The sequence below is a fragment of the Malassezia restricta genome, chromosome IV (assembly GCF_003290485.1).
Source record: "Malassezia restricta chromosome IV, complete sequence".
In the NCBI taxonomy this organism is placed as follows: Eukaryota; Fungi; Basidiomycota; class Malasseziomycetes; order Malasseziales; family Malasseziaceae; genus Malassezia; species Malassezia restricta.
In genome coordinates, this window is record NC_040196.1 from 803,513 (window position 1) to 817,552 (window position 14,040).

At 60.8% G+C, this 14,040-nt stretch overlaps 9 protein-coding genes across 9 annotated transcripts; 5 read left to right on the plus strand and 4 right to left on the minus strand.

The window, feature by feature from the left end:
* Window positions 1-18: 18 nt before the first annotated feature.
* On the plus strand, window positions 19-2,034 carry MRET_2809 (conserved oligomeric golgi complex subunit 6; the record flags this gene model as incomplete). The annotated part of the gene is made up of 1 exon (XM_027629436.1): window positions 19-2,034. One exon carries the CDS (start codon window positions 19-21, stop codon window positions 2,032-2,034), a length of 2,016 nt encoding a protein of 671 aa, XP_027485239.1.
* Window positions 2,029-2,616, minus strand: MRET_2810 (uncharacterized protein; the record flags this gene model as incomplete). Its single annotated transcript, XM_027629437.1, has 1 exon — window positions 2,029-2,616. The coding sequence occupies one exon, from the start codon at window positions 2,614-2,616 to the stop codon at window positions 2,029-2,031; it is 588 nt and encodes a 195-aa protein (XP_027484801.1).
* A 109-nt stretch (window positions 2,617-2,725) lies between these two features.
* Window positions 2,726-3,113, plus strand: MRET_2811 (mitochondrial genome maintenance protein MGR2; the record flags this gene model as incomplete). Its single annotated transcript, XM_027629438.1, has 3 exons — window positions 2,726-2,789; window positions 2,819-2,894; window positions 2,921-3,113. The coding sequence occupies 3 exons, from the start codon at window positions 2,726-2,728 to the stop codon at window positions 3,111-3,113; spliced, it is 333 nt and encodes a 110-aa protein (XP_027484802.1).
* Window positions 3,114-3,950, minus strand: MRET_2812 (methyltransferase-like protein 6; the record flags this gene model as incomplete). Its single annotated transcript, XM_027629439.1, has 1 exon — window positions 3,114-3,950. The coding sequence occupies one exon, from the start codon at window positions 3,948-3,950 to the stop codon at window positions 3,114-3,116; it is 837 nt and encodes a 278-aa protein (XP_027484803.1).
* A 59-nt stretch (window positions 3,951-4,009) lies between these two features.
* Window positions 4,010-7,483, plus strand: MRET_2813 (nuclear pore complex protein Nup133; the record flags this gene model as incomplete). The annotated part of the gene is made up of 1 exon (XM_027629440.1): window positions 4,010-7,483. One exon carries the CDS (start codon window positions 4,010-4,012, stop codon window positions 7,481-7,483), a length of 3,474 nt encoding a protein of 1,157 aa, XP_027484804.1.
* Window positions 7,484-7,488: 5 nt separating this feature from the next.
* MRET_2814 (protein of unknown function (DUF1682)) lies at window positions 7,489-8,703 on the minus strand (the record flags this gene model as incomplete). Its single annotated transcript, XM_027629441.1, has 1 exon — window positions 7,489-8,703. One exon carries the CDS (start codon window positions 8,701-8,703, stop codon window positions 7,489-7,491), a length of 1,215 nt encoding a protein of 404 aa, XP_027484805.1.
* Window positions 8,704-9,137: 434 nt separating this feature from the next.
* On the plus strand, window positions 9,138-12,506 carry MRET_2815 (ubiquitin carboxyl-terminal hydrolase 7; the record flags this gene model as incomplete). Its single annotated transcript, XM_027629442.1, has 1 exon — window positions 9,138-12,506. One exon carries the CDS (start codon window positions 9,138-9,140, stop codon window positions 12,504-12,506), a length of 3,369 nt encoding a protein of 1,122 aa, XP_027484806.1.
* Window positions 12,507-12,526: 20 nt separating this feature from the next.
* MRET_2816 (chalcone-flavanone isomerase) lies at window positions 12,527-13,423 on the minus strand (the record flags this gene model as incomplete). The annotated part of the gene is made up of 1 exon (XM_027629443.1): window positions 12,527-13,423. One exon carries the CDS (start codon window positions 13,421-13,423, stop codon window positions 12,527-12,529), a length of 897 nt encoding a protein of 298 aa, XP_027484807.1.
* Window positions 13,424-13,504: 81 nt separating this feature from the next.
* MRET_2817 (glucosamine-phosphate N-acetyltransferase) lies at window positions 13,505-14,038 on the plus strand (the record flags this gene model as incomplete). Its single annotated transcript, XM_027629444.1, has 1 exon — window positions 13,505-14,038. One exon carries the CDS (start codon window positions 13,505-13,507, stop codon window positions 14,036-14,038), a length of 534 nt encoding a protein of 177 aa, XP_027484808.1.
* Window positions 14,039-14,040: the final 2 nt, after the last annotated feature.

Consider the following 14,040-nt stretch of genomic DNA (forward strand, 5'->3'; position numbering starts at 1 on the left):
GGATGCCTCTGTTCCGTCATGTCGACGGTGTCGTCATCGCCGCGCCTTTCGGCGCGCGCACGCGCGATACTGACGACGCATCACGATCCGACGGCGACTCATGATGCCTTTGTGATGATGCAGCGCATGTATGGTGATCGCCTTCCTGATGTGAAAGCGCTGCCTGAGCGACTTTGGCATGACGTGCAGCAGGAAGAGTATGCGGCGACGGATGCATTTTGTGATGCGCTTCAAGCCCTGGATAACGAGCTTGCACGTATGTGTGTGGTTACGCAAAGTGCTGAGGACGAGGCTCGTCAGGCGTTGAGCTGCACGGAGCAAGCTTTTGATCGCGCCTGCGATCTCTTAGATCATGCGCATGCGCTGCAGGACCAGATCAGGGCGGCCCAAATGCACCAGCGCTTGGCTGAGCGCCTCCTAACGCGCTTTACCCTGACTTCTGATGAGATGGCCATCGTGCAGGCGCCAGACGCATCTGTGGACGACGCCTTCCTGGGTGTGATGGACCGCCTGCAGACCATACTGGACGAGTCGCTCCTCCTGATGGATGTGAGGGACGAAGACAGCGAAACGCCCGCAGGATCCGCGCAGTCATCTGCGCGCGCCGTGGAAGATATACGCGAGCGTGCATCTTCTCTCCTGCAGACATGCATGCAGCGCCTCGCGCACTGGTGCTCGACGGTGCTCCGGAGTCTGCCGCTCGAAGGCGCCGATGTGACGGCGGCCCTTCGTGAGGCCTTGCGCCGCCTCGCGACGCGAGAAGACCTATTTCATCCTACGATGACAGCGCTCGCCGAGACGCGCGCAGCTCGGTGGCCCGAGGCCTTCCACATGGCCCTGGTCGTGGGCGGTCCGCCGCCGAGCTACCTACCCCGTCCCATTGAGCTCCATGCACATGATGCCGTGCGCTACGTGTCGGATATGCTGGCATGGGTGCACCAAGCCATCGCGAGTGAGCGCGAGCTCGTTACCTCGCTCTTTGCGCCACTGGCCGCACCTGCCACCACACCCCTCGTCGCGAGTGCGCGGAGTGTTGAGCCGCCTGTGCTGGACGCCCTGATCCACCGCATGCTTGATCGCAGCCTGGCTGGATGCGGCCGACTACTGCGCATGCGCGTCCAGCAGACGCTGCGCGCGGAGCAGCAAGCGCTCTGCCTCCTACGACTCTACTTTGTGCTGAGTTTCTACCGCGACACGCTGCGCCACACGCTCAACGAGACGTCATCGCCGCTTTGCAAGACTGTGGACGAGCTGTACCACATGGCCGATGTGGCCTTCGTGCATGCGCTGCAGCAGCTGCATACACGGCTCGTTGTGCCGGAGCAGCCAGGACGTGACGTGTCGCCTGCGCTCGTCGAGGCGCGCGAGCGTCTCGATGATCTTCTGAAGGAGTGTGCCGACGACAAGCAAGATGCGTCCATCATCTACGCGCGCATCGCGCAGCATCTCGTCGGCCCCATGCACGGCATGTGCATGAAGACGGCGGACAAGATCCGGCAGCATCGCGAGGCGTCGTCGTGGTTCTCGCTCTTTGCCAGGCCTGAGAAAGCGGATGATCCCGAGTGGGACGCCGATGTGTTTCTCGTGCATGCGCTGGCCCCTCTCGCTGACACGCTAAGGAAGTACAGCGCGCTGGAAAGCCGGCACGATGCCGTGCGACGCGACTGCGTCGCTGCCGCCGACCGCCTAAGTCATCGACACTACGTGGCTCTGCACAAGGCGTCGGGCCTGGCGGAAGCAGAAAACGCGCCTCCATCCACATGGTCTACGTCATTCCGGCCAGCCTGGCATGCGTTTTGCGCAGCGCCGCATCTCCTGTTTCCACCTGAGCGCCTGGCCTGCATCCAGGATGCGTCGTTGCGCAATGCCATGCATCGTGCCGCGCTCTTGCGTCTCGTGCACACATATACCCGGCTGCGTGCTCAGCATGCATCCACCGACTTGCCCACGGCGCACGAGGTGGCCATGGTCATGGATGTGAACGAGGCCGTCGATGCGACGCCTATATCTCTGATAGAGGCGGTCATTTCATAGTGCCGCACCAAAGAAGATGGGCGCTGTGCGCTGGTACACCGCCAAATCGTGCTCCGAGAAGCAGCAAAAGACCACGAGCTGCAGGGCCGAGCCGGCCTCGCTGGCGAGGAACGTCGTGACCTCTTCGAGCGCGGCCTTCGTGGCGTCTTCCTTCGGGTAGCCGTACACGCCGGTCGAGATGGATGGGAAGGCCACGGTGCGCAGCTGGTGGCGCACGGCTTCGAGCAGACTGTGGCGGTACGCTGACTGCAGCAGGCGTCGTGCCTCGGATGGCGAGTGCTCCGAGTACACGGGCCCGACCGTGTGGATCACCGACTTGCATGGCAGGCGGTACGCATTCGTGGTCTTGGCCTCGCCCGTGCGGCAGCCGCCCAGGCGGCGGCACTCGGCGAGGAATTCAGGGTGGTCGGCTGCGCGATGAATGGCGCCATCCACGCCACCTCCGCCCAGCAGCGTCGGGTTCGCCGCATTGACGATCGCATCGACCTCTAGCTTCGTAATGTCGCCACAGTACAGCACGATCTTGCGGGCAACGGCATGGGCGTACGGCAGCACGGGGAGACGCCGGACAGAGACGACCATGGTCACGGGCGGAAGGGTAGGTGGGACGGGGTCGTTGGTCCCTGCGTGCCTGGGATATATACGTCCGCGACGCTGTGGCGCCGACATTGTTTTCTCTCCCATTTTCTCCATGAGTGCCACGCCGCAAGTGATCGTGCAGCAGACGCCGCAGCAGCCATCTATGCTGTCGAAGAGTACGTAGCAGGCCTTCTTACGTGTGCAGTGAGCATGGGTGCGGTCATGGGCTCGCTTGTGGGGGCCACGATTGGCTTCATTGGAGGTGGCTTCCAGATTTTGCGGTACGTTTGACGCAGCGCTGACGCAGTGCCGGACCTGGTCCTCGGGGAGCGATGGCGACGCTCGCGCAGTACATGATCTCGTCAGGCGCTACGTTCGGCTTCTTCATGTCGATTGGCTCGGTGATCCGCACCGAGTCGCTGCCGCATGCGCGCGACGAACAGTGGCGCGCGGCGTACCGTGCGGCGGGCCACCGTGTGGCTGTAGCGCAGCGCATCTAACTATACACGGCGGAAACGCGCTTGGATGAAGCGGCGTTCCATGATCGCGCCTGTTTTTCGGTTCGTGTCCGTCCGGACGACCTCCTCGACGGAACCTGCCACGCCACCCGCCTCGGCAAAGAGGCGCTCGACTTCGTCGCGTGTGAAAAAGTAGGCCATCGTGTGGTCGCCGCGGCGGTACCAGTGGTGCGAGTCGCTGAGCAGGCTCGGCTCAGCCCACGGGGCATCGCGCCGCGTGTGGAAGCGCAGCTGAGCGAGGTCCCCACGCGCATAGTCGCGGAACACCACGCTAGCTCCCGTAGGGATATGGTCCAGCAGCGCACGCACGACACGGACTTGCTCGTGCGGCGGGATGGCAGACAGCACGAAAATCAGCGAGAGCGTCGAGACGGCTGGCCAGGCCGGCCGCGCCGCCAAGTGCGCCGATAGCGACGTGTCTTTGACTAGGTCGTACACAAACGCATTGACGCGCTCGGCGTCGTGAGCCGGGTGCTTTGTGACCATGTCGACGGCTCGTGGCGAAAAGTCGCAGCAGTGCACACGCAGCTGCGCGTTCTTTTCCAGGAGCGGAAACACCGTGTTGCCCACGCCGCACCCGACCTCGAGAAGCACGGGCGTGTCGTGCGTCAGCAAGTCGTGATCGTTCTGCCGCAGCTCCTCAAATTCGCGGTCCGTCCAGTGCCGATTTTTGAAGAAGCGGTCCTCATTCGCCTTGTAGAACTTGTCCCATGCCCTGCCGGCATCGCGCTGCGTCTTTTCAATCATGAACGGCGTGCTCACGCGCCGGTTCTGGGCCAGCACGTCGGCACTCGCCGCCGGCAGCGACGCACCACACATGGAGGCGAGGAAGGGCCGCGGTCTGCCTGACACCCACGTGGCCCTGTTGTTTTTCGACCATGACGACGACACGTTCGTCGACGGACGGCGATCCGGGCGCCATGGCCTCGTCCATGCATGCCTATGCTGGATCGCGCGAGTCCGTCGTGCTGCTGAACGACTCTTTCTTCCAGGTGCGGCAGCATGTGCCGTCCCTCGCGCCTGCCGTCGTCGAGGCACTGCAGACGGATATGTACGCGGCGCCGAGCACGGGTGGCGTGGACCGCGATACCGAGTATGCGTACTGCGCCACAGCTGAGCGGTGCTTCGTGTGGCTCACTACGAGTGCGTGTCCGACGTGCTACACGTTCCCGGTGCCCCCGACGAATAGGCCGCCGCACTGTCTTCTCCTTCCGCGCCCCCTGAATGCGAGCGCCGAGCCGGCCCTCCTGCTGTGCACGGCGGACGGCCAGCTCGCGTTCTGGAACGCCGTCAGTGATGCGTTCACGACGACGAGCAGCGTGCCGGGCGTGCGTCTGCCGCTGCACGCTGGCGAAGACGTGTCGGCTGCCGCGCGCATCGACGGCAGCCAGGTGATCGTCGGCACGACGCATGCGCGGCTGTTCGCTGTGCGTGTGCATATGCAGCGTGGCGAGCACCACATGGCGCCGTCGCTGCTGAGCGAGTCGCGCGGCCTGCTTGCGCGCTGGTTTGGCGGTGGCTCGAGTGCCATGCGGGCCGAGTATGCCATCACGTCGCTCGCCGTCGGCACGCCTGACGACGACATGTGCTGCCTTGTGCTGGCTATCAGTACACGCACTGTGCAGGTATGGCGCGTCCCGCTCACCGCGGGTGCAGGAGCTGGCGCCGCGCCGCGCCTCGTGCACGCCGACACGAGTGTGCACCGCTCCCTAGCGAGCCAGGTGTTGTATGCTCGGGGCCAGCGATTCAGTGCGGCGGAGGCGATGCGCATGGAGATGATGGATGCAGCTTTTGTGCCCGGCGAAGACGCCTTTGTCGTGCTGTACATGGACCGCAGCGCGCCATCGATGCCGTCGTACGGCCTGGCCCTCCTGGATGTGGCGAGTGATGCACCGCTGGCACCGCGCCGTATTTGGCCCTTGCGCTTCGAAGCTGCAGAAGATCCTCGGCCGGCGGCCCGACCGCGCGTGCTCGTAGCCGAGGCGCAACCGAGCGTCGCATTCGTCTCGTTTGCGCATGCCGTCGTCGTGCAGCTGCTTTGTGACCCATGTGGCTCGGAAGAGTCTCTGCGTCTGCGACATGGCTCAGATCGCATCCTCGGCGCATGCGTACGAGTGAGCGGACAGCGTGCGCAGTGGACGGCTCTCACGTCCAAGAGCGGGACGTGGCATGTCGAGCTGGACGTGCTGCACGCGCAGCAGCAGGCTCTCGACGAGCAGCCTGCGTCGCCGCATGCATTGGATGCCCAGACACGGCGTCTGCAAGAGCGCCTCGAGAGCGCCGTGTGGTTCGATGATCCGGCCCATCCGCTCCAGCTGGATGCGCTACCAGCTCACCTCGATATCGAGGTGCTCGAGCACTGCGTCGTCCGCATCAGCACCGATGTGCTCACGAGCTCGCTGCGATGCATGCCGCCCACAGTAGACTTGCGCACGCAACTAGCGCAGCGCATCGCATGTGCGCTGCGCTTGCGCGATGTGCTGGGTCATAATGGCTACCTCGCACAGCTGTCGACGCGCGTGCGCGCGCATCTGCGGGCCGATGCCGCGCTGCTCGCGGGGGCAAGTGACTTGTGGCGCCTCTACGATGCCGGATCGCATGCCACCGTCCTCGCCGCGGCGATCGAGCGCGTGCTGGGCCCTGGCAGTGAGCGTGCGTTCTTCGAGCAGGCTCTGCCGCACGTGCTAGAGGTGCTCGAGGCGCTGCACGCCCAGCTGGACGCCTCGAATGCGATCGTGTGTACGCGTCTCGTACTAGCGCTGCTGCTGGGCGCTAGTCGCTTCCGGTCCGAGCACGGTGCTACGTACCAGCTGCCGCCGACGCCAAGCACTCCGACCTGGGTGCCATGGTACGCATCGCCTGTGTGCATTCGTCTACTGGAGGCACTCTTTGACGCCACGCGCTCGCGTCTGGAACACAACGATGCATCCGTGGCGGAGCTGCGGACACAGCTGTGTGCGCTAGCGGAGCAGGCTCTCATGGCCTACGAAGCACGCGAGGCATGCACGCTGGACGATGCTGAAGCGCACGCTGCCGCGCACGCTGCCTTTGCGCACGCCCGTCCTGCGCTGCTACGACCCCTGCTGGCCATCGGCCGCGCCGACAGAGCCTTTGCTTTGGCCGAGCACCACCGCGACTTTCACACACTGGTGGAGCTGTGCTTTGCAGACGCGCACGAAGAAAAGGAGGACGCGAAACGCATCAAGCTCATGCAGGCGCCGCCTCCGGCAGCCGTCGTGCGTGTGGAAGCGTACCTCGACACGTACGGCATGGACTTTGCGAATGAGCTGTACCAGCATTATATCCGGCATGGCGCGCTGCGCCGCCTCATGGAGCCGCAACCCCAGCATGCGGCTCTTGTCTCGGCGTTTCTGGACGCGCATCCGCAGTACGGCCGACTTGCATGGGTGCACGACACGGCCCTCGGCGCATACGACCACGCCCGTCATACGTTGCGCTCCACGGCCGATGCCGAGCGTCTGGACGTCGAAGCCAAGCAGCGGATGCTGAGTCTCGGAAAGCTGATGCACCTCGCGACGCTGCCACGCATGGATGACGCACTTGCGCCGGCACAGCAGGCCGCGCTCGAAGCCTGGGACGATGCGCTCGATTTGGGCCACATTCAGCATCGCCTCCACCAACGATGGTCCGACGCTGCGTGGATCGATGCACAGACGCCGCCCGAGGCGCAGGCGGAAGCGATCGCCTCGGCTGTTGCGCCGCTGCTGTCGGAGCGGCCGGCTCTGCGCATGCTCTTTGTGTCGCTCGCGCGCGACGTGATGGCCGGTCTCGTCGTGGGCGGTGAAGATATGATGGATCTGCTGACGCTCACCGACCGCGCGTTTGCGGCGCCTCCCGAGGCGCCCCTCACCGACCTGGCCATTGCTGCACAGGTGTTTGTGCGTCTTGATACACCGACGCCTGCGCGCCGCGAGGCGGCACTGGCCTCGCTGTGGCGCCGCCTCTTTTTGATGGATGACTGGGAGGCACTCAGCGACACGACGAGTATGACGGACGATCAAGTCCTGCACAATGTCCAGGGCACGGTGGCATTTCACACGCTACAGAGCGTGCTCGCCGACGCCAGTACGGCCAGCACGCTGATGGCTCCTGAATCGGTATGCGCCCTGCCGCCGCCCTCGGTGTCGTTGTTGGCCGAGCGTCTGCAAGGTCTGCCCGATGCGCATATCGAAGCGATTCATGCAGCCCTCCAAGACGAGCACGAGGCACTGGTGCATATCGTGCAGCATACCAAGCTCTCGGCGTACTTTGCGCATATCCTGTCGGTCCGCGACGACATAGTCGCGGAAGACGAGGCGCTCATGCCAGGTGCATCAGATATGGTCCTATAGATCCTTTATGAACGCTTGGCTTGGGTCATTTGGGCCTTGCGCTGTGCACGCCGCTTGGCCAGGTCTTTCCGCCTAGCCTGCTCGGCGGGCGTGAGCTTCTCAAATTTCTCCTGCTGCGCACGCCGACGCTCTTCCTCTTCAGCCCCCGCCGCCTCGGCCCTGTCTTCACGCGCGTGCCGCTCCGTCAGTTCCTGGCCGACCTGTGCCCTCGTCTTTTTGAGTGAAGTGTACGTTTCAGGACGCAGCTGAAGAATGTCGGAACGGCCTGCGGACGTCTGAGCCAGGGCATCCGCGATATCGAGCACAAGCGCAAGGAGCGGCAGACTCGCGCTAGCCTCAGAGGCCGTGCGGGGCACACGCATCGTCAGCTCCAGACGCTCCACGCGCTCGGACTCCGGCACGGCGCCCGATGTCGGCTCGCGTGCGGGCTGGTCGGTATACAGCAGCGACACAAAGAAGCGGCCGCCCGGTCCATGAAGCCGTTCAGCCACACCCAATCGGGCACGCTGCTTGTCGCCACGCGGGCCTATGTCGCCGAGCCAACGGTCGGTGGCATCGCCCGACTCGGACGCAATCGCAAAGCGCGCATCCAAACCACGCAGCTCACTGGCATTCTCACTGTCTAGGACGCGCGCAAACTTCATGTCAAAGCGGTCGTGGCGCATGGCCCGCAGCTCGGTCTTGTCAATGATCGCGAAAGTGGCGCCGTTGATCCGCGGCGTCGAAGGCAGCGTCAGCGTCAGCGTCAGACGGTCAGGCCCGCACCATGGCACGGCCGGCAGAGTGAAAATGTCGTACAGATGCTGGACTGTCCAGAGTAGCGGGTCGTGACGTGGCCGCAGCGAGAGCGTAGCATGCAGCGTGGACACACCACGACGACCTGTCGCGAACAAGCATGCCTCATCTGCGCCATTCCACACAAGCGGGGGCACTGCATGCCCGGGCTCCGCGCCGACCTGCGCAAACTCACTCTCAAGAGCTTTGGCATAGGTATGGTGCCAGGCACGCACGCGCCACCGGTTCCGCAGGCGGCCGATCATGGCAAAGACGAGAAACACAAGCAGCGCACCGATCAGGATACCCTGGATATAAAAAGGTTTGGGACGAAATACCAGCTCGTTGTTGAACAGTTTTCCTGTCCACCACGGTGGGCTTTCATCCCGCTGTAGCTCAACAGCCCAGTGATACAGTCGCTGCAGCGGCCGCGCAGCTGGCTCCATCGCGACGGTCGCGTTGCAACGCAGGCGGACCACGAGGCGACCGCTGCCGCCTGATTCTCGGCCGAGATGATATGGTCCCACCGATCCGCCGCACGTACGAGGGAGCCGCCACCGAGGGCGGGAAGCTCGGTGGGTGAAGGAGAACAGCGCGTCAAGCTGTTCATGTCGCCATAGCACCTTCCTTGGATAGAGCGATGGCCGCTGCCCCTCAGGGACGCGTGACACGCATGATTGATTTGCTGGTGTAGGATGTGGAGAGGCTCGGTCGGTCCACAGCCGCCACTTGCGTGGCTGTTCTGACACTTCCCATCACTGTGAATCTCGCCCGACTGTGAGTGTGGTCACCTACCTGATAGGCAGTCCCAACTCGAGCCGAAGCGTTATTCTGCAAGAGAAAAAGTCTGGCCAGTGACTCTGGCCTACAGAAATCCCATATGGACAGAAAAGACGCGACACCAGGGTTCGAAGACCCGCTCTCGACTGAGAGCATGATGGTGGAAAAGCCTGTCCAGCGTATTAGTGTGATGGATCACCATGCCTTCGCCGAGAAATACTTGGCAGACCTAGGTCAGGAGGAGGCAGACTTTCAGGTGTGCCATTGGCCGATCCAGTCCTGGCATGCTCTCGACAAGCGCATTACGGGACCCGAGTTTGAGTGCGGTGGGCACCGGTGGCGGATCCTGCTCTTCCCCTTCGGAAACTCGAATGGTCAGCCTTATGACATGGTGTCTGTGTACCTTGACTACGCTGACAACAAGGACACGCCAGAAGGCTTTCACGCATGCGCACAATTTGCGCTAGTGATCTCGAATCCCAACGATCCCACTCTCTTCTCCACGAGTCAAGCTCACCATCGCTTCACGACGGAGGAAATGGACTGGGGATTCACCCGCTTTAACGAGTTCCGCAAGCTGGCTGTCCCCCTCGACAAGCGCACACGACCGATCATCGAAGACGACCAAGCTGTCGTTTCAGCCTTCGTACGCGTCCTCAAGGATCCCACGGGTGTGCTGTGGCACAACTTTATCAATTACGACTCGAAGAAGGAGACGGGCTACGTGGGTATGAAGAATCAGGGCGCCACATGCTACATGAATTCGCTGCTCCAATCCCTCTTTTTTACCAACTATTTCCGCCGTGCTGTGTATCAGATCCCAACAGAGAATGACATTCCCACAGACAGCGTGGCCTATGCGCTCCAGCGCGTGTTTTATCAGCTTCAGACGAGTCATCAGCCGGTGGGAACGACCGAGCTGACGAAATCCTTCGGCTGGAAGTCCCTCGACTCGTTCCTACAGCACGATGTCCAGGAGTTCAATCGTGTGCTCCAGGAAAAGCTGGAGATCAAAATGAAGGGCACGGCGGCCGACGGTGCTATTAACCGCCTGTTTGTCGGTAAGATGAAGAGCTTCCTGCGCTGCGTCAACGTGCAGTACGAGTCGGCTCGTTCGGAAGATTTCTACGATATTCAGCTCAACGTAAAGGGCATGCTCAACCTGGAGCAGTCATTCTGGAATTATATTCAGACCGAGATGCTAGAAGGCGATAACAAATACCACGCGGAAGGCTATGGTCTCCAAGATGCCGAGAAGGGCGTGGTGTTTGAGAAGTTTCCGCCTGTCTTGCATCTCCAGCTCAAGCGCTTCGAGTACGACTTGGAGAAAGACATGATGGTCAAAATCAATGACCGCCACGAATTTCCCTTGTCAATTGACCTCAAGCCGTTTTTGATCCAAGAAGCCCAACACGAGCCTTGGGTATACAAACTGCATGGCGTGCTTGTTCACTCGGGCGACTTGCACGGTGGTCATTACTTTGCCTTGATCAAACCTGAGCCCGACAGCAACTGGTTCAAATTTGACGACGATCGCGTCACACCCGCCACGCTCAAGGAGGTGTTGGAAGACAACTTTGGTGGTGAGATGGTGCCGCCCGGCGGTATAAACCGCCATCCCAGCGCCACGGCGCCCATTCGTGCGATGAAGCGCTTCACGAATGCTTACATGCTTGTGTACGTGCGCGAGTCCTTGATGGACGAGGTGCTGAAGCCCATCGGGCCAGCCGATGTGCCTGACTACCTCAGTGAGCGCATCGAAGACGAGCGCATACAGATGGAGATCCGTCGCCGCGAGCGCGAAGAGCAGCACCTGTATCTGACCACCAAGATTGTCACAGAGGACCTATTCCGCACCCACCAGGGCTTTGATCTGGCCACGTTTGACGACCGCATAGGGTGCCCAACGGACTTGCCGACGTTCCGAGTCCTCAAGAACGAACCGTTTGTGAGCTTCAAGGCGCGACTGGCGAACCACTTTGAGCTGCCTGAGCAGTTAGTGCGGCTGTGGGTCCTGGTCAACCGCCAGAACAAGACGGTGCGTCCTGATGCCATTGTACCTGAAAACGATCCGAGTCTCACGCTGGAAGTGGTCCGGGATCGCATGGCATCTCGTCAGAACGACTTGCGCTTCTTTATGGAAGTCTTGGATCCCAACAGTCTGGCCATGGCACACTTGGATCCTGCGACTCGGAACGATGCCATTATGATTTTTCTCAAGTACTTTGACACGTCGCGGCAGAGCCTGCTGGGTGTCTCGCGCATGTACGTGCAGCGACACATGAAGGTGAGCGACTTGGTGCCTACTATCAACGAGCTTATGCGCTGGCCGCCAGCGACACAGGTCAAGATGTTTGAAGAGATCAAGCCCGGGATGATTGAGCAGCTCAAGTTTAAGGCTACCTTTGCGCAGAGTGAGATTCAGGACGGTGACATTATCTGCTTCCAGATCGAGCTGTCTGAAAAAGATGCGAACGACTATGAGATGCAGCAACTGTACTCCAATCCCGTACAGTTTTACGATTTTCTGCAGAATCAAGTTCGTCTGCTGATCAAGCCTCGCAACGAAGATGCCGTCGGCCAGCCCGAGGTGGAACTTACCTTGAATAAGAAAATGACGTATGACATGCTCGCCACCAAGGTCGCAGAGCGTCTAGAGCAGGACCCACTTATGCTGCGCTTCACCGTGGCGAATGGTCCGAATGGTACTCCCAAGACGGTGCTCAAGCGCTCGGCCAACCAAACTATCAACGAAATCATCCAAACGAGCTATCTGCAGGGACCAGCGAGTTTGCTCTATTACGAGATTTTGGATGTGAGCATCATCGAGCTGGAGACCAAGCGTTCGCTCAGCGTGTCGTGGATGGGCGCACACAACAAAGAAGACCCGCATCTCTACACATTCTTGCTCCCCAAGACGGCTACTGTGCATGAACTGGCAGATCAGCTAGCCAAGCAAGTCAGCCTTCGACCGGATGGCACACACAAGATCCGGGTATTTGTGTCGGCTGCTTTGGGCCGCTTACAACGCGAACTGCACATGTTTGACAGTATCAACAGCATCCCAGAGGGCACAGAGCTGTTTGCCGAGGAAATCTGGCCGGAGGAGCTGGCTTTGGGCGAGGACGCGAAATTGGTCCACATGTGCCATTTCTTCCGAGATGTGGCGCGTGTCCACAGCGTGCCGCTCCGTTTCGTCCTACTGCGCAACGAGCGCTTTGCGGACACGGCCAAGCGCATCCAGGTGCGTCTTGATGTGCCGGACAAGGAGTTTGCCAAGTTCCGCTTTGCCCTCATTCAAACGAGCCAATACAAGCAGCCCACCTACTTGGAAGATGACGACGTGGTGTTCGACCACAAGTTTCTGCCAGACGACGTCATTGGCATAGACCACATGGATCGAAGTGGACGCGCCAGCCGGCTCCATGGCCTGCATCCACAAGACCGCGGGATCCAAATTCGCAGTTGATAGAAAAGAAAAAACTTTCTCTATGGCAGTTCGTGTGTGAGACCGTGACGAATCGACGTGCGCAGCGCCTCACTAATGTCAGGGTGCATGCCCACATAGGCCAGAAGCAAGGAAACGGGCAGGGTAAAAGGTCTGCGCGATACACGCTCGGAGACGCGTTCACTCTCCACGAAACCAAGCTCTGTGCCATTGTACTGCAGCGAGAGGCCATATGTATGAGCCTGGGTCTTCTGGACAACGAGGTCCAGGGCGTGTCCACGATGGACTTTGGTGCGTGGGAAGAGAGACTTGAGGTCGTGCACGTTGCGAGAGAGGCTTTTTTCGACCTCATCGGACATATCATACGTGTCGGGCAAGGCTCTTGCATGTTTTGCACGCACATTGATAGCACGCACGAGTCCGTCTCGGAGATGCGCAAAGTCAGTGGACCGCACAGGCATGATACGGATCGCACACGGCACGCCAGCCTCGAGCCAATCCTGTAGTTGCTTTTCCAGATCCACGTCACCAGATGCTAGTGGTTTCCTTGAAGCCTCTAGGGCATCCTCCGCCACATACAGGCCCGCCACATAGACATGAAAACCGAGGAACGTGACAGTGCGCACGCCGAAGCCCACGAGGCGCAAGATCGAGCTCGTATGATTCACATTCGTGCCGGCTGTCTGCATGTAGACGGGCACATCCATGGAAGACTTGGGTTCCTTGACAGTGCGATCCATGGGTGCCTCTAGATAGAGGGGCAAGGCTGGCACAGCCATGGCAGCCGCCACCGAGGCACCCGCTATACCCAGCCACAGTGGCCAAGACACACGACGAGCCGCGTACGCCCTGGTGTGAGACATGCGCACTGGCACACGCAGCGCGATGGCCGTGCTACTTGAATAAGCTTGGCGCACCACAGGTCTCCAAGGCAGCATTCCGTATACGAGTGGTCAGTGTGTGGGGGGAACTTGTGGCCAATGAGACCGTGTTCATTTTCCCCTCCCATAAGCTCCACCATGCCATTTACGCCCGACTCGGACTTGGAGCTGAGCTTCCCCGCAGAGCTGATCCCGACGGACTTGAATGACCGGCTCGCGCAGCACAATTTGCATATCCGACCGCTCGCTTCGTCTGACCATGGCCGCGGTCACATCCGAGTGCTTGCTTCGCTGACGTCCGTAGCTGATCCAGGCGAGAAGGCATGGCGGGAACGCTTCTATGAGCTAGCCAAGTCAAACACGTCCGCGAGCAAGTACTACATTTGTGTCATTGTATCAAAAGAGACGGATGAGCTTGTTGCTACGGGCACTGTGTTTTTGGAGCCCAAGTTTTTGCGCTCGCTCGCGACGGCGGGCCACATTGAGGATATCGCCGTGGACACATCGATGCAGGGTCGGGGTCTGGGCAAGATCCTTATCAGTGCACTGACGACGCTGAGTGAGAAGGCCGGTGCGTACAAGACGCTGCTGGACTGCAGCGACGACAATGTGCCTTTCTACAAAAAATGTGGTTACGACGTCAAAGGCCTTCAGATGAGCAAGTATACATAGCC